This window comes from Brassica napus, chromosome A7 (genome assembly GCF_020379485.1).
Source record: "Brassica napus cultivar Da-Ae chromosome A7, Da-Ae, whole genome shotgun sequence".
Taxonomy (NCBI): domain Eukaryota; kingdom Viridiplantae; phylum Streptophyta; class Magnoliopsida; order Brassicales; family Brassicaceae; genus Brassica; species Brassica napus.
Genome location: NC_063440.1, coordinates 13,184,963 through 13,203,988, shown reverse-complemented (window position 1 = coordinate 13,203,988; position 19,026 = coordinate 13,184,963). Strand labels below are relative to the sequence as shown.

The following is a 19,026-nucleotide window of genomic DNA, read 5'->3' as shown; positions in this document are numbered from 1 at the left end:
TGAGATTTACAAAGACGACGACGAGTTTCGTTTTCTTCTTTTCCAAGTAGGACCTCTTTTCAAAAAAAAAAAAAAAAAAGAGTTCCCTGATTTTATCATCTTTTCAACAATTTTAAATTATTTTCTGGGTAATTAGTAATTACATATACCTGTTTTAAATTCCCATAATCGCCCGGTTAAATGAAAACAATATACTGTGTGAGGAGAACCCACGAGGCCGACAGTGGATGTCCAGTTTAGATCTCAACAAATGGACGGTTCCAATTGACTTTACGTTGTTATTACATCTTTATTGTGTAGGTCCCGCCGGTTCTCCTTAAAGTGTAGCGGTGACACTGTCCTCTCAAATCCTACGTTGACTTTTATTTACCGTTTCGGAAAAAATGCTGTTTCTATCAATTTCAATAAATGTTTTCTTTATAATCAAATTATTAGCTGATAAGAGCATGATTATCCCTAAGAGACATTTAGGGATTCTTAATCATTTTTTAATATTTTTAATGGGACCACTCTTCCCACGCCAATCTTCTTCTTCTTCACCTCCAAAAACTTTCTCCTTGTAATCATTCCTATCCAACACATCATCATCTCTCCTCTCAAAACCATGTGAATTCTCATAAACTCTTTCCTTGTCTGCGTAAAGGAGAGCTTCATCGGTGATGTCGTAAAGGAGGCCTCCGACGTAGACGGAGTTATTGTCGTCCATCGCGGTCTGTGCAAACACTGCCACAGAGGCAAAAAAAAAGAAAAGATCTTCTCTGTCGAGGCTGATTTTCCCTGAATTTGGTTTGAGAAGAAGAGATTCTGTGTGAAAGGGAGAGAGAAAGACGAAGAGGCGAAGTTAGAGTTGGTTCTTCCGTAAACTTTCCAGACACCCACTTCTTACCAAATTTTTTTTTTTAATTTTTTTAATTAAAATTTGGGCTTAAGAGCCCACCTAAGAACTAGCGATAATGATGGTTTAAGTTTGGCAATTTCACCAATCTTTTTCACTATCATATGTTTGCTCTTTTTATAAAAGAAAAATCTGCTAGCATGTTTGTTTAGAATTTTTCTTAACCCTCTTAACGCATCTTAATGGCATTACTTTAGCACAAAAAATGATCAAATGAGCGTGTTATTACGTTACTATTGAAACTCTTCCTTTCATGAACAATGAATAAATAACCTTTTCTCCCCAATTTTGTTTTCATGGCTATGGTAACTTATATTACTGCTGATAAACTCTGATCATAACAGATGGGTTGTCTTTGACTAATTTGTAAGATACTACCAAATCTTACAAAGAATACCAAATCTTATTGATGACATCATGACAATTACTTCTTTTTCTATTTTATTTGAAACAAACAAAGCGTTCATGTATGTCCCGTGATGCCTGAGCCCTTCTCCACAAAATTTGAAAACTAGACTTGAGAGGCAGTCGAACGAACAAATAAGTCAGCACCTTAATAACAAGGTAAAAACAAATAACATCTGATGAGTTATATACACTACTAATTTCAAAACCGTATATACATTTGAATATTTATGGTCACTGACTCAGTGATATCGACACTCGAAATGTTGATACATGGTTGTAAGTTTCATTTACTATGTTCATGATTAATCACGTGAAAAGTCGCAGTTAATTTCACTCTAGAGATCCTAATTACCGAGGAACTCAAGAGAATCAAAGCCGGCAAGTCTTACAAGAGACATCTTTTGTTGTTTTGTTCATATTCTCTCTTAATACCCCTAAAAATATGGATGTTGCAACAATCTGTACAATAGAGACACTTGTCCCATATATATTTTCATGTCACATGTTCACAACAAATAGGTCATGACCTCCCCCCACAAGTGATTTTCGTACCAGATAACATATGATTGGGATAGCCAATGGAAAATGCCTCTTTCTTTTTCTCCCTCATCCAAATATTCATTCATATTCAGAGCTGTAATGCCATATCTGGATGCTGCGAAGAGGACGGACAAGTCTGCTGATTTGAGCCGGGAGAGTTTGGTGACACAAGCCTAGCGTTAAGGTCCAGTGGAAACCGGTGGAACTCCTGTCTGTTATAAGGAAACAATAACCCTTGTTGTTGCCAGCCCGGTTTGGCCTCGTTGCTTAAGTTTAGTTGTTGCTGTCTCGTGATTCCCATCATCGGACTTGGACTTTGGCTGAATCCACAGAAACCACGGATTAGACCGTTGCTGCTCTCAGGCTTGATCAGCTGTCCTGGCTGGCGAGAGGAGGAGGATGATGGGAACTCAGTTTCTCGATTCAAGACACGAGCAGGTGCAGTCTCTTTGATACCTTGAGAAGAAGAATGTCTGTTTCCTATGAAAGCGCTTGAGACTGAAGCTGTTGGAGACATGACTCTGTCTGAATGATCATTTGAACACTTCTGTTTTCCCAACGACCACACTAATAGCGTTTGTTTTGGAGGATCATCCTCTCCAACCCAACCTAGACCAAACTTGATTCCAGCGGGCAAAGTGGTTTCGATTCTCCTTGATACAATTTTCCAGGCAAGAGGACCGAGATTCGCGCCGTATCGTGCCAGGCTCCTCGTGTAACCGTACTCAGTGTTAAGACCAACCTGAGGGACAAGGAAAAACAAATGATTAGACCTTTGTTTCTGAATACGAAAGGATATTATAGTGGAATTGGTAATAGCGTACTGGAATCAACTCTTTTAACTCGTCTTTAAGCGTTGTCAAAACCCACGGCTCTTGTGTAGAAGTTGAGAGGTGGTTGTAGGTTTCGCGTCTGTTATCATCGACATCGAAATGTTTCAAACCATACTTGTTAACAGCCTTCACAACCGAAGCTGCAGAGAAACCGTAAATATTATTTTTATGGGCATGGAAAGAGAAGTGGTGAAGCAAAAGAAAGAGAGTGATTTTTACGTGGAAACTCGTTCTCCCAATCTTGCGAGCAGCCACTTTGGGTTTCACTGTCATGGTTGATCCTAACCGATGTCCTTCTTAGATTGTAAGCACCAGAAAACTTGCTAGAGCTATCTCCTCCAGGATTGAACGCATCATCAGCTGAAATTTCAGAAGTAGTACGGTCTAAGCAAGATGGTTCAGGCTGTTTCTTTGGTGGACGCCCTCTTTCAGCAACTTTTAGCTGGTGCTGGTGCTGCTGCTGCTGCTGTTGTTGGGTTTGTGGTTCTTCATCATCACTGTCTTGCCTCAAAATTCTCGAAGTGCTTTTTCGCCAGCTCTTGTATAGCCTGTGCCTACAACAATCAATAATATAGAGTGTATCAGTTCAGCTTTTAATATATACAAAGGCGATGAAATACAATCCAGGTTTCTATTTAAACTAGATCCCTTTGTACGACTTGAACGCATTCCAGATGTCCTCCAACGCAAGTTTCTCAATCGTGTCCGCTTTATTGATAATAGTATGAATCAAAAGAGAGAAAGAAAAAAAGAGATAAGAGTTTAAGACATACCTGTCGATAATATACAGTGTCTGCTGAATTGTATTCCATCGCATTTGAACATATTAAAAACACATCTCCCTACAAAAAGTACAGGGCGAGAAGTAAGATTTATTGTTGAATGAAAAAAGAGCTGTTCCAACACCAATATACACACGTGATTCAATAGTTACTTCGAGAGTTAAACAAAACTTTTGGAACAGCCTACGCTAAATATAACATGCACACAAACAACATCAAGCAATGGTTTCCCCTAATCCATAAGATGCCAAGTAACAAAACTTTCTATAGCTATCAGAGTCTAATTTCTTCTGGAGTGTGCTAAAATCCATAGGATTCTCGATAATGTCATGATAATCAGGAAGCTGCAACACATATCCAAACAGAGATAAAACAAACAGAACACTAATGAGCTTAAGACATTAACAAAAGGGATAGCAGTCACCCACCTCCTCGGGATCAACAGGATCTGAATAAACACCATACATATCTTTCCTACAAGCGTTTGTTAAAACACCATCAATCAAACAAAAGCATTAACTTAACCCAGTTGGGAATGAAACAGAGAGCAAGGAAACGAAGATTACTTTTGAAGTTTATCGATGATGAACAACAACAACTTTTTGTCTGGCAAAGGTGTAGTGGGGCCAGACTCAGCGGGAGACCCTGCCCACATGGAAATGACAAGCATGTTTATTGTCTTTTCAATAATTAAATAAAAGGGAATTTATTGTTGTACCTTGAAGAATGTCTGAAGCCTTTTCTCCCTGCAGGGGATCATCAAACAAATCATCATCATCAGTTCAAAGAAACCATTAAACCAGAGAATATAAATATATACTCCCTTCCTTTTTTAATATAATTCGTTTTAGAATTATACACGTAGATTAAAAAATCATTAATTTTTTATATTTTCTAAACAAAAACATCATTAATTATTTACCTAACCACAAATTAACCAATAATAAAATAGAATGTATATTATCATTGGTCATATAACATTAAGTGTTAATAAATTTTACATAAAAAACCGAAAACGTCATATAATTTGGAACATAAAAATTACTCTAAAACGACTTTTATAAAAAAACGGAGGGAGTATATAATATTTCATAAATCATAATAGTCGAAATAGAAACTGATAAACATATCCAATAATAGAAACTGATAAACAAACGCTCGAGAAATCACATTGAACCCTAATTTAAACCCTAAGTTAGGATCGAGAGCAATTTGAAACGCTACCGTGTATCCAGATCCGTGAGCAGCACCACCAGGTTTTGAATTAGGAGAATGTCGACGAGAGTGAGTATTCAATCCGCGTAATAGTCTGTGTTTCTTCTCCCGCCGCTCGTCGTCGTCTTCCTCATCTTCGTCGTCATCGGAAGAGACTCTGTTGCGGTTAGGGTTCCGGCACTTGGATCGGCTGCCGGAGTTGAGGGAATTAGGGTTTTTGGGAGCGGATCTGTGGTCATCGTGGAACTTTTGTAATTGCTGCTGTTTGATAGCTCGTTTCTGAAGGTCTAGAAGAGATGGTCTACCTTTCTTCTTCCTCGTCAATGTTTCTGCTACCTCACTCATTTTCTCTCTCCTCTCCGCTTCTTTCTCACACACTCTCTCTCCTCTTTCCTTTTTTCTCTTTCTCCCACTGGAGAGGCGTTTGATTTTGGGTTTTCAAATAAAAAAATAAAACTCTAAAACTAAGACTGGGCAAAAAAACCCGGATCCGAAAAATCGAACCGAACCCGATCTGAAAAAGTAGTACCAAACCTGAACCAAAATTGATTAAATATCCGAACGAGTTCAAAATTTTGGTATCTAAAGAACCGAAACCGATTCCGACCCGAACTGAAGTTTCTCGGATACCCGAATATAACTGAAATAGATTTATATGTCTAAATATATTAGTTATTTTTAGATTTAATATATATTAAAAACATTCAAAATATATAAGATAGTTTTAAGTTGTCTAAAATGCTTGAAAATATACATAAATAGTCAAAAGTAAATATCTTAAATAGCTAAAATATATTCAAAACACCAAACTGCTTGAAATATTTATTGATTTTTTATCCCAAATATTCAAATCAAACTAATTTATATGTTAATTTTAAGTATTTTGGCATATATTATACAAATTTATATGTAATATATTATTTTTTTTATATATTTTGAGAAATTTTAAGCATATAATGATTATTAAAATTTTAAAAATAATTTAATGGGTTATCCGAATCCGAACCGAACCTGCAAAGATCTGAACCGAACCCGCAAAGATCCAAACCGAATCCGAACCAAAATTTAGAAATACCCGAATGGGACTGAAATCTTTAAACCAGAAAACCCGAAATACGATTAGATCTGAACCGAACCCGAATGGATACCCGAACGTCTATCCCTATCTAAAAATATACCTGTGTGAACTCGCACGTGCATAAAGGTACTTAGGCCATCCGCATTGAGGGTTTTAAACCCATGTTCACACGCTTCCCAAAACAAAAAAGGTGAACTCAGGGTCTTGCAGGTTCATGCGTAAGAGACAAGTTCACAACTATTTTGTGGGCCACACGACGCGTGGCGGCCCACGATTGGTTAGGGTTTTTTTTTTTTAATAAATCAAACAAAAAAAGAAAATAATAATAAAAAATTAAATTGGTGAACTCCTGCTAAGTTTCACTAATGCAGATGCCCTTAGTTACTAGCTCGTGCTTTTAAGTGGGCTACGATAATGTTCTAAGCTATTCAAGCCCGATAACATTTCCAATTTTTTTAAAGTGTAACCAACACTAGTAGAGATGATCCAATCTCTCCACAATTTGTTCATTTTCTTTTCAAAAATTTAGTCTCAGTAAATACAAACCTTTTGAAATGACAGTGATAAACCAACAAAAGCATATAACAATTTCCAATAAAGCTTATAACACTACAAGAAAACATCGGGATACTGAGGGAAAAAATCGTCGGTATGTCGTCGGAATAACGCTATTCCGAGGACATACCGACGAAAAAAGTCTTCGGAAATATCTCCTCGGAAATTAATACTTCCTCGGAATTCCGTCGGAAATTTCTGACGGAATTCCGAGGAAACAAAATTCCGAGGAAATTCCGAGGACACAAAGTTCGTCGGAAGGTTCCTCGGAATATACCGAGGGAATTCCGATGGTTCAATCCTCGGAAGTTTCGACGAAATATTCCTCAGAATGTTTATCGGAAAATTCCGAGGAACATATGTTCCTCGGAATTTTCCGAGAAACGCATTTCCCTCGGAAAATTCCGAGGAACGCCGATCCATCGGAAAATTCCGAGGGACTACACTCCCTCGGAAAATTCCGACGAACGTTAAGATCCTCGGAATTTTCCGAGGGAAGAAAGTTCCTCGGAATTTTCCGAGGAACTCCATTCCCTCGGAATTTCGAAAAAATTTATTTTTTTTTTAAAATATTTTTTTTTAAAATTTAAATTCAAAAATTTAAAATTAAAATTGAATAAAACATAAAATAAAACATAGTAGATAATATTCAAAGTTAAATAAAATATTCCGAGTTTTTGGTAAAAAAAAAAAACTACGGGTCTTGAATGTTCAGGAACACCTCGTTCGGGTACATCCTCTTCATCATCTCCATCATCTGATCGTTCAGCCTCTTCTGGGTCTCATAGCCCGCCTGCTGAGCTGCCATCTGGGTCTCCAACGCAGATATCCGATCATTCTTGTCCTTCAGCTGAGCCGTAAGAACTTCTGGATCAACATATGGCGGTGGTGCAGAAGAAGGAGCAGCCGACCGGGAGCGACGACCCAAACCGACCAAACATCCCTTCTTCTTTGGAACCGACTGAAATATAAATAACCAAATTTAGATAATATAAATTGATGATAAAATAAAAATCAAGAAATAAATAAATTGAACTTTAAAAAAAAAAACTTACCGATTCAACGATTTCGTTGATTCGAACCCGAGACAAGTTGGTCGAAGCCGTCGAATCGTCATCATCGGTTTGAAGCTGAGACACTTCGTCGTACACCTGAGTTTGGACCAGGTCGACCACGTCCCTCACAAGACCATCATCAATCTGACCGGTCTTCTTGTTGGTATACGCCCTTTTCATTAGGGCGAGATCATCAACCGGCTCGCCCTCATTTTCTTCCGCCTTGAAAAATATAAATTAAACAAACATTAGAAATTTGAAAAAATGCACAAAAAATAAAATTCCGAAACTTAAATAATTGAAGAAAAAGCGGTTGAACTTACCATGCGATCCGCGAGAGTGGCAATAGATTGGGCACCCAAGTTATGCTTGTAGATGCCCTTCCCTTTACGGTCGCTCCTGCGGTTGTTGGAGTTGGTGGAAGAAGTTTCTTTCGTCTCTTCCTTATCCCAATGCTCACACAACTCCTTCCAGACCGTGTCGTTCATTGACTTTGGGACCTTTTAATTTTAAAAAAAAAGTTTAATAATTTAAAAAATTGTTTAATAAATTAAAAATTGTTAATAAATTAAAAACTACCTTGTTTACTTCCCACTTCTTCTTCCACTCATACATTTGCTTCCCATAGTTGTCCATAACTTTATGGACAAAATGGTTATAGATAAAGAGCGTATCATCGGAATTCTCTCTGCTTCATTTCTTCTAGTTCGTCCTCTGTGGCGTATCTATATTCGAACCGCTTTTCTGCCATGAAAATCCTTTCAAATTGAAGAACATCTCCGCAGTTGGTGAGTAAATATGTTTGCAAATGATTGCGCTCCTGATCAGTAAGTCGACGGTCCTTTGGTTTTCCGCTAAGTCGTCCAACGTCTGTGAAAATGTCTGGAACCTTCCAATGATATGTTGCCCGTTCGCCTCTATCATCATGCCGAGCAGGTCTTCTGTTTTTGGTCTGAACTTTTGCTGGAAAGTAGTACTCGGCAAAGTTTGAAGTTTCTTCATTGATCATCTGTGCGACTATAGACCCTTCTACCCTACTTAAATTTTTCACCATCTTCTTCAAATGGAACATATACCGCTCATACAGATACATCCATCTATACTGCACAGGACCACCAAGTTCCAATTCTCTTACCAGGTGAATAACAAGATGCTCCATAACATCAAAAAATGAGGGAGGAAATATCTTCTCAAGGTTGCACTAAATCACAGCTATGTTAGTCTTCAAATTTTCAATACCTTCAAGAGTCACTGATCTTGTGCATAAATCGCGGAAGAAACCACTTATCCCTGCAATTGCTTCATGAACATTTCGTGGTAATAGTTCCTTGAAGGCAAACGGAAGGAGGCGCTGCATCATTACATGGCAATCATGGCTTTTCAAGCCAGTAAACTTTCCTTCCTTTCTATCGATACAGTTACGCAAATTAGATGCGTAACCGTTTGGAAATTCCACATCGTTTGAAATCCAATCAAAGAACGCATCCTTTCCCGCTGCATCAAGTCGGTATATGGGAAAAGGAGCCCTACCACTCTCATCAACATGAAGTTCTGAACGAGCACATATATCGACTAAATCCAGTCTTGACTTCAAATTATCCTTTGTTTTACCTTGAACATTAAGGATCGTGTTCATGAGATTGTCAAAAAAGTTCTTCTCAATATGCATGACATCTAAATTATGCCTTAGTAGATGATCCTCCCAGTATGGCAGATCCCAAAAAATACTTTTTTTTGTGCCACTATGTAGGTTTCCAACACCATCTACCGGAAAATGCTCATGTCCACCGACGTCTTGCGTCCTTTCTGCACCAAAATCTCTAAGTTGTGTTTTCAAATCTTTCCCACGAATTTCCGGAGGTGGACTGTCAAACACCCTCTTGTTCTTCGTAAACAAATTCCTACTTCTACGATATGGATGATCTGGTGGTAGAAATCTCCTGTGACAGTCAAACCAACACGTTTTCCTTCCGTGTTTTAGTTGGAAAGCATCAGTGTTATCTTGACAATATGGACATGATAGCCTTCCATGCGTTGTCCATCCAGATAACATACCATATGCTGGAAAATCACTTATTGTCCACATTAGTACTGCCCGCATTTGAAAATTTTCTTTATACGAAAAATCGTATGTTTCAGCACCTTGAGCCCATAGTTGTTGCAACTCATATATTAGTGGCTGAAGAAACACATCAAGTGATCTCTTAGGATGCTCTGGTCCGGGAACGAGAATCGAGAGAAACAAAAACTCTCGTCGCAAGCACAAGTTTGGGGGTAGGTTGTATGGTGTAAGAATGACTGGCCATATAGAATACTGTCTTCCACTCTTGCCAAACGGGCTGAAACCATCAGTACATAATCCAAGGTAGACATTTCTTCTCTCATACGCAAAGTCGGGATACTTTGATTGGAAATGCTTTCACGCTTTTGCATCTGAAGGATGTCTGATCTCACCATCTGTTGAATGCTCCGCATGCCATCTCATTGGTTGCGCTGTGCGTTCAGACAGATACAGCCTCTGCAACCTTTCCGTCAAAGGCAAATACCACATCCTTTTATATGGTACTGGAACTCTTCCACTCGTATCTTTATAACGAGGCTTCCCACAAAATTTGCATGAAACCCGCTGTTCATCCGCCCTCCAATAAATCATGCAGTTGTCTCTGCATACACCTATTAACTGATACGATAAACCAAGACCAGCTACGAGTTTCTGAACCTCGTAGTATGAGCCAGGAGCTACATTATCTTCGGGTAGAATACCTTTTACATAATCAGCAATCGCATCCACACAGTCTTCAGCCAAATTATAATCCGTCTTAATGCCCATCAATCTTGTAGCAGATGATAAAGCTGAATGACCATCTCTGCAAACTTCGTACAATGGCTGCTTTCCAGCATCCAACATATCATAAAATCTCCTAGCTTCGGCATTGGGTAAATCTTCCCCTCTAAAATGATCATTTACCATATGCTCAGTACCTACACCGTAATCTACATCCGTTCTAATTGGATCTTCTAATCTAACCGCTGGCTGAGGTTCGCTAGTACTACCATGTTCATAATCAGTTTCCCCATGATGATAACAAATTTTGTAACTTCGTGTAAACCCACTCAAATATAGATGAGTCCAAACATCCCACTTTTTAATAACTTTTTGATTTTTACAATTAGAGCAAGGACATCTTAACATACCTGTTTTTGCTTCCGGTTGTCGGTGAACTAACCCCATGAATTCGGTTATACCTTGTTGGTATTCTTCCGTAAGCAATTTCGTGTTCGGATCCAAATGAGGTCGATCGATCCAAGAACGAAAATAATTTGAAGAAGACATGTTTTTTATGAATCAAATTCGTGTGTAAAGAGAGTGAGAGGGAGGATGAAGATATGGAGTGAATGAAGAGGAAGAGGGGTGCTTGTATTTATAGTTGAAATCCTGCCGACAGACCGAGGAAATTCCGACGGAATTCCGATGCAAACGGCTAGTTCGTCGGAATTTTCTCGGAATTTTTAAAACCCCCCAACGGCTCTCCAACGGCTCTCTAACGTCTATAATATTTTCTCGGAATTCATCGGTTTTTTTCGAGGAATACATTTTTCCTCGGTATTCCGTCGAAATATTCCGACGGAATGAATTTTCCTCGGAATTCCGTCGGTATATTCCGAGGAAATTCCGAGGAAACCAAATTTTGTGTTTCCTCGGAATTTCCTCGGAAACTCCTCGGTATATTCCGAGGAATTCATTTTCCGTCGGAACGTCCGTCAGAATACCGCTGTTTTTTTGTAGTGTAAGGCTCAATGTATAAGTAACAAACCATAGACTTAGCTAGTGCTGCAATTGCACCATCTTATGTATGGACCAGCTTATCTGCTGTGAGGTTTTTGCTTCGGTTAGAGATTCGAAACTACAAGCCTTTGTTTGGAAAATTAAAGTTCCACAGAAAAGCCGACATCTTATATGGCAAACAATTTCATGACAACTTACTATGACAATTAACTTAGGACATCATATGCAATATGAAAATTATTGTCCTAGATGTTGAGCAAAGCATGAAACTATTAACTATGCCATTTTTTGAATATCCGCCAGTTTTACAAACATGTGGTCTCTAGCACAATCCCATCTCCACCCCATTGGTGTTCCCCAACGCAAACCAGTACACAAATATGAATTATTTATTATAACGAAAGAATGATATCGGAGATCTTTGAGTTAGATAAAGATTCATACCATCGGATTATATAGTATATTTGAAAAGCGAGAAATGATAAGTTATTCAGAGAAATGCCTACTAAAAATTATCATATTCGCCGAATCAGAATGTCATGCTTAGTTTGAAGCTAATAGTAAACATGGAGAATTACCAGTTGAGTGACAATCCCCTAGACATGTCACAACAATATAAAAATATATGATAGATGGATGATGGACACATGACACACTTTTCAATGGTTGTGGATGAACATAAAAAAAATTCTAGAGGAGTAATTCAACTTTTGGGAGCAAGGAGCTAACACAAAAGAATCTCACCCATACATTCGGAACTAGAGGCTCTGTCATGAGAATTTGAGTGAATGCTACAACTATCGACTTGTCAGACTTTTGGCATCAATTATAAAGACCTAACCTCGATTATTCAAGATCCATGAGCATAGTTAAACTTTCTGACTAAACTAAAGGATTTGTCAAGTCTGAAGCATAGATTTTTCAATTTGTGGATTGTTTTCATTACTCGTTCCAAAAATGTATAGTCTGAAAGATAAAATGATCTTTTCACATGGATTTGTATCGTATTATATTGGTTGTTCTGTTTTGGTATGGTTTTTTAAACCACTTCAAGTTTGAGTGAGAAAACAATCGTTTGATGAAAAAAATCAAGGTGTTCCGAAGAATGTAGTCAATAGCTAACTATGGGAATGTGAATATTTGAATTTTGTTCTGTGTCACTAGGCCGCTTTCGAAGTGACCGACCAAACAAATCTAGAAATCCATTTTATTCCTATAAATAAAAGCTAGAATAACTGCTATTTGGGTTTTTTCACAAAACTTAGGATTAATCGTGAGAAGGTTAGTGTTTAAAAAAAAAAAAGCGTGAGAAGGTGAGAGAGATACCCAACGAGTAGAAACCAAAGGGATCAATGACATGGCAGAGTATATATTAAGAAATCCCGCCTAAACCCCTCTCGGATATTTAATTTTTAATGGATTTGATTTCGTGCGAAATTGAATTTCAACATATATATAATTTTTTTTAGGCACAAGATATTTACAACACCCACTACTAACCCTTCTCTCTTCCTTCCTTATTATTAGCCTCTCGCTCGAATCACAAACACGTAGTTATTCCCTTTTACTCCCTCCTCTCTCTCTCCCCCAATTTCAAACCCTAGCAGATCCTCGTCAAGGTAATTTCCTCGTGTTATATCTCGATTCCCTCTCGATTTTCTGCATATCGATCTCTGTAATTGCTAGGTTTCGATTGCGTTTCCTCTATGTTAGCTGATCTAGTGATTTTTTTTCACCTGCAGAATCATCAGCCATGAAAGGAGGTAATTCGAAGTCTGACTCCAGAAACTCCAAGTAAGTCTCAGCTCGATACATCGTTTCTTCCTTATTTTTTGTCGCCTAGTCAGCTCCTCCTGGATCTGGATCGTGTTCGTATTATCCTTGAATCGTTTAATTAATTGATAATCTTTCGTGGTTGTTAGGCTCTCTGTGAACAAGAAGCCTACGAAGGCGAGCAAAGCTGCTGCTAAAGATCCTAACAAACCTAAGAGGCCGGCCAGTGCTTTCTTCGTCTTCATGTAAAAAATCATCCATCCTCCTCTCGTTTGTGTATAGTAGTTAGCCTTTTGGTTCCTTGGAATGTGAGATTATTAGCAAACTAGTCAGAATCATATTAAATTGGTTGTAAGTGTTCGTACTTTGTTCTCGATGTGAGCCTTAATCGATTTGATTTTACGATATGTGTGTTAATACTGTTTCTGGCTTTGTTAACTGAAGGGAGGACTTCCGTCAGACTTACAAGAAGGAACACCCCGACAACAAATCTGTTGCTGCTGTGAGTGTTATGATTTGGATTTGATATGTTGTACCATAGGATAGCTATGTACTGATTATGAACTTGATTGGTTTTTTACAGGTTGGGAAAGCTGGTGGAGAGAAGTGGAAATCACTGTCTGACTCTGTACGTTCTCTAATCTATAGCTGATTATATAGTTGTGTATGCTTTGAGTATTTCTTGACCTTTGAGTTGTATAATGTTTGTAGGAGAAAGCTCCCTACGTAGCTAAGGCTGATAAGCGCAAGGTTGAGTATGAGAAGACCATGAAGGCCTACAACAAGAAGCTGGTAACTTTTGTTTTTTCTAGTATACAACGTAAACTAGTCTTTTAGTCAGGAGAGCATGTTCTTTGTTATTCAAGAGTATTGACAACACGACACTGTTTGATGTGTTGGTGTTTTCAGGAGGAAGGTCCGAAGGAGGACGAGGAATCTGACGACAAGTCAGTGTCTGAGGTTAGTGAAGAGGAGGATGCGGATGATGGGAGTGATGAGGTTCGTTCCTTGATTCTTTTAAGTTGTTTTACATCATTATTTTGTAAATTGATTTGTTTATGACTCTGTTTAGCTGCTTATTTAGTTTCTCTGTATCAATGTCGTGATTTGGTTGCTTCTTCAGTTTATTTGCATCACCTATCGTACTAAAACCTCGGTACTAACTCTGTTTTGTGTGTAGGAGGAAGACGATTGACTAAGAAGTTGAAGTCGGCAGCATTATATAAAGACGCTGCAAGGATCTCTCTGATGCTTTTCTTATCTTCTTTTCCCTTACAATGTTAACGGGGCTGGTTAAAATTAAAATGGTTTTCTGCTTTTATTTTTACTGATGTTTCTATTTAGTAAGCTACCGCTATCTCCCACTGATTCTGATTCTACTGGTAATGGCAAAAATTGTTTTAGATGGTGAACTTGATATTTGCAGCTCTATATAGCCTATATTTTTATGTCTCTATGTTTGTTATGATAGTAGATTCTTAATGCTCGTTTGAACCTCCGTCAAATGTTGGTATGATTGCTTATTAGAATTTGATTTAGAGAATTGTAGTGTTAGTCTAATGGATTAACAATACAATCCATACTTCATATGCCACAACAGTAATAATATACTTTCGTAATCGTATCATCACGCTCTTAATAAAGGTGTTCCAAAAGGTGTAATAATATGTTCTTACTTGCTGATTCATTGATTGAATTAATTACAACGGTTTATAAACTGGTCTGAATGCCCTCTCTCAAAGATCAACGCCATGATGAGCGTCTGTGGTGTCTTGTAACTGAGGGCCGTGGCGTGTGGTGTCATACCACCTGATTATTTAAGATTTAATATTTTAGTTGTTTCTGGTTGATATATATTAAACTCGATGAAAGTATTGAAATTCTAACACTAAACTGCCAACACAGCGTTGACAAAAAAAAAAAAAGTTGACAAAAAAAAGTTGACAAAAAAAAAACTGCCAACACAGCTGACCCAAACCGATCCTTTAGTTATTATGACCGTCGTTTGACCCTTTTTAGCATCTAGAATCGGATCGATGGTTGTTATATGATCATGTAATTTGAATTTAATATTATGATCAATTATAATCCCATTATATCTCGGAATAACCTCTAGTAAACTCTTAACTGAGATCAATTAAATGGGATAAATTGATCTTTAGTCTAGAGCTCTTTCCCAAAAAAACGTGTTTACTTTTAACGATGATAAATAAATTAAAGATTTATTTTGATCAATTAAAAAGGATATATAAAAAAAATATTTTCTCATATTGTCTTTTATGGAAACACTTTTTCCAAAAAAATTTTTTTTTTTAAAACACTATTTTTTTTTTTATCATATTGCCTTCTTCGTATAATCATATATATTGTGGAAAAAGGAAGAGGAGAAAACATAGTGGTGAAAGAGAGAGGGAGCCAAAACGGTGAGTATGATGGTAGAGTTATGACGGAGGAGCAAATGGAGATTCTGCGTAAGCAGATCGCCATGTACGCCGTAATTTGTGGCCAGCTCGTTTCCCTCCACGAGTCTCTCTCTTCTAAACTTCCTGTCTCATCAGGTACTACCGAGATGTTAGTTTCGTTTAAGATTGTGAAAACTGCGTCTGGGTTTGTAATACGTTTACGTCCACCGCACACGTAATCAAACGCTTCTCTCAATGTTCACTGCATAACCTTTTTTTTTTTTTTTTTTTTTTTTTTTTTTTGCTAAGAATGTTAATATCATTAACTAGTAATGAAAGTGATTACAAGTGGTGAGACTTGCAATACAAAGAGCTTCAAGAAGCTAATTTGGTTGTACAAGCTGCAAAAAAAGTTAAAAAAGCTTGTAGAACTTAATAGGACTAATCTAGTGAACTAGATTAATGCTAAAACTAAAGATGTGTTACTTTGCACTAGACACTTGAAGAGAAAATGACTGAGCCCACCTTAAGCTGGAACCTGCAAAAGGAATCAATAGGCATCAAAGAAGTCTGATAATCAGAGTTCCCCTTGGGCAGGGAGGCTGCAATCGCATTAGCCGGAAGAGGTGACCAAGCTCTGCATCAGCACATACAACGCTACCAACTCCAGGACTATCAACAACAGCAAGCCTTACAAGACTCATGACCTTCACGGTGAGGAAGCAGGCGGTAAGGAAACGGCAGAAACCGGCCACATACCAAGTCGGAAGGCTCGACGAGACTCAAAGAAAGCCAGCTAACATCTTTGGGCAGCCATAAGCAATCAAATGATTTGAGGACAAGGAGAGGCAGAGCTCTCAAAACAGGCGAGAGCTACGACGAAGGTGAGAGACTCCAGACGCCACGGCGGCTTAACTACGGGACAGCCCAAGATCCCTTGCCGATCTGCGAAGAGGAGGAGCTCACCGGAACCGAAAGCACTAAACACACTGCTGTGCAAAGAGACAGATCTAGCAACAGAGTAAACCTCCACGATGGCCTCTACATCGTGTACCTGCAGGAGACAGAGAAGAGGAACCCACACAAACCAGTGGATAGCAAACCAACGACAAAGGGTCTGGAGAACGGTAAGGAAGGCTCCAGGCGAGGCAGCGACGCTCTCCATTCCAGACGAACCGTACGCCCCTAGATCTGACCCAGATCTAAGAAAGGACACTTTGTTGCGAGAGATCTCCGACTGGCACCACCAATCGCTTCAGCTTGCTACACCTCGCTTCTCCTCCAGCGGCTTGACGGACGCCCGTCATTGCCGTTGCAAATCACCGGTGAACCAGAGAAACCAGAGGAGAAAAGCATGTCGGTATAGATGGAGAGGAGAAGGATGGAGGACAGAGGCAAAAGGAAGAAAGAAAAAAAAAAAGGAGGGGTGGCGAAGAAGAACGGAACAGCAAACTTGCCGTCGATCTTCTCCACCGTAACAGGATTGTGATGTTGGCGGCGCTAGGTTAAAACGATTTGGGAAGGGAGAGACTCTAGAGAGAATATTTTCTCTCTCTCTCTCTTGAATCGGTAACTTATTCACTGCATAACCTTAACTCAAGGTTCAACATATGTTCTTTAGCTTAGGCACCAGTAGACGTTAGTTAATAAACCATTTAGCTAATAATTGCTTTTATAAACTGGTTCTTTTAATTTTGAATAAGAAGAATTTTTTACATTTGGAGACACTTTATAAGTTTACAATTACATTTAAAGACACAACTTACTTGTGACACACTTTGTTGTGTGTAAAAGTTCTCCATACCCTCTAACTAGAAACCAAGTCACTCTTCTCAATCGTGACCAAACTGAACAAAACAACAAGTATGTCATAATAAATTTCTAGCTTTACCAAATCACAAACCCTTATCCAACATAAAAATCCCAATTTTCCAACTTTCATCTTAGAGGAGATAAAGATTAAAATCTCTAATCAATCTGAAATCCAATGACTGTCGTTTCTATTCATTTTATTCAGAGACGACGAATTTATCGACGTCGCTGGTAACAGAGTCGTCGCTGGTAACGGAGTCGTCGCCCTCTTGATCTGTTCTTTCTGAGTCCTCTCTTCATCACCAAGCTTTTCTTACCTCTGGTTCCATCTCCCAGCCATTGAGTCAGCCATGGATAAGCATCATCTGTTTCTTCTCTCTACCTTATCTCAAATCTCAATTTCAAAACCTCTCTCCTATCTCAAATCTCATTCTCTGTTTGTGCATCCACGCAACCGATAAGTGGCATCGTTTTCAAGCCGTTTGTGGAGGTGAAGAAGGAACCCGATCTCCTGCCTTCAAGTCCGGAGCTTTCGCTTGCTCGCTTGAATGTGAAAGCAGGTCAATTAAGCTTAATTTTAACCTTTTTGTGTTGTAAGTCTCATGCATCTGAGTTTTTTTGTTGACGGGTTCTTTTGCTGCAAGTTGAATAAAATGTCGAGAGTTTTGTTGATAGTTCGTGTCTTGCGAGTTTTGTTGATTCTTTGATAAAGCTTGTGTCTTTATTTATTAATTGAGTTGTGTGATGTGTTGTTGCAGGTTTTTCAAGGACTCAAGAGTGGAAGAAAGAGACCACGCGAGATGTTGATGGAGTATCAGGTTCTTGGCCAATGGGTTTCATGTTGTTATTTAATTTGAGTTTCGTTTCTAACACTGTTTTTGTTTTGGTTTCTCTGGTCAGCAGGAAAAACGTGGTGGGAGGGTTCAGCTAAAGCCCATGGTGATGCCTCAGTCTGAATTTGATTACGTTGACAAAGGAGATGTTGTCTATGGTAAAGCTCTTTCTCTCTCAAGTATAAAGTATCAATGTTTTCATATATGTGCATACTAGAATTTGGAGTTACTTATTAGAGTTCACAAAGTTGTGACTTTTCATCATCAAGGGAAAGTGAGAATATGAAAAATAATTATGATGATTTTCTTTGTTTGTTGCAGCCATGGAGTTGGCTCTATCATTGGAGAAACTGGTCAATGCGAAGCTCCTATACGTTTTCTTCTTCAAAGATGGGTTCCTAATATATCTACTAAGTTCCTCTGCAAAGATGGGTTCGTGGGCGTTGTGAGGTAATCAAATTATCTCTGAGAATACTTTTCTATAGATAAACAATGTATTGTAATAATTACTTTTGCCTTATATATTTTTAATGTCCATGTTCACATTTTTATATTTTTAAAGAAATCACAATTATAATTTACTTTTTTCATACACATTTTTAATGTCCATTTCCATATTCTCCATCCACGCTTATGTGTCCACGTTTTATAGTTTATGCATCTCTCATTTATATCTTCCCATCCACATATCAGTCATCCATGTTTTCTGTCTAGATATCTTACATCTATCAAACACAACTTTCTATTTGCTATAGTGCCATTAACGTTCATGACTTTCTGTCCACACATTTCATGTTCATATTTGTTGTGTCTCTAACTCTGTTGTATACACTTTGGCATCCATACTTTTAATGAATATTGCGTCTCTAACTCTGTTGTATACACTTTGGCATCCATACTTATATTATACAAACTGATTTTCTTATATATATTTCTTTTCGTTCGTGCTTTTTTGTCAATTCATGTCCACATTTTTCTATCATGTATAATATATATGTCATCATTTGTCGTATCCATATCCACATAGTGTTTGTATAAATATTAAAATATATAAATAT

The 19,026-nt window shown here is 38.1% G+C and overlaps 2 protein-coding genes and 1 pseudogene across 5 annotated transcripts; 2 read left to right on the top strand and 1 right to left on the bottom strand.

The window, feature by feature from the left end:
• Nucleotides 1-1,688: 1,688 nt before the first annotated feature.
• On the bottom strand, nucleotides 1,689-5,125 carry LOC106358217 (annotated as a pseudogene).
• A 7,432-nt stretch (nucleotides 5,126-12,557) lies between these two features.
• On the top strand, nucleotides 12,558-14,333 carry LOC106358216 (high mobility group B protein 3). The gene is made up of 8 exons (XM_013797967.3): nucleotides 12,558-12,767; nucleotides 12,891-12,942; nucleotides 13,071-13,166; nucleotides 13,366-13,423; nucleotides 13,505-13,549; nucleotides 13,633-13,713; nucleotides 13,831-13,920; nucleotides 14,102-14,333. Exons 2-8 carry the CDS (start codon nucleotides 12,902-12,904, stop codon nucleotides 14,114-14,116), a joined length of 426 nt encoding a protein of 141 aa, XP_013653421.1. The 5' UTR covers nucleotides 12,558-12,767; nucleotides 12,891-12,901; the 3' UTR covers nucleotides 14,117-14,333.
• Nucleotides 14,334-17,115: 2,782 nt separating this feature from the next.
• On the top strand, nucleotides 17,116-18,549 carry LOC106380011 (ferritin-3, chloroplastic-like). Of its 4 annotated transcripts, none has more exons than XM_048736797.1 (4): nucleotides 17,116-17,728; nucleotides 17,894-17,953; nucleotides 18,036-18,126; nucleotides 18,290-18,549. In XM_048736797.1, the coding sequence occupies exons 2-4, from the start codon at nucleotides 17,936-17,938 to the stop codon at nucleotides 18,415-18,417; spliced, it is 237 nt and encodes a 78-aa protein (XP_048592754.1). In that variant the 5' UTR covers nucleotides 17,116-17,728; nucleotides 17,894-17,935; the 3' UTR covers nucleotides 18,418-18,549. The 4 variants fall into 4 exon arrangements, with proteins under 4 accessions (XP_048592754.1, XP_048592756.1, XP_048592753.1 ...); XM_048736799.1 differs by having other exon boundaries at nucleotides 17,120-17,728; nucleotides 18,039-18,126; XM_048736796.1 differs by having other exon boundaries at nucleotides 17,121-17,695.
• The last annotated feature ends 477 nt before the right edge of the window (nucleotides 18,550-19,026 follow it).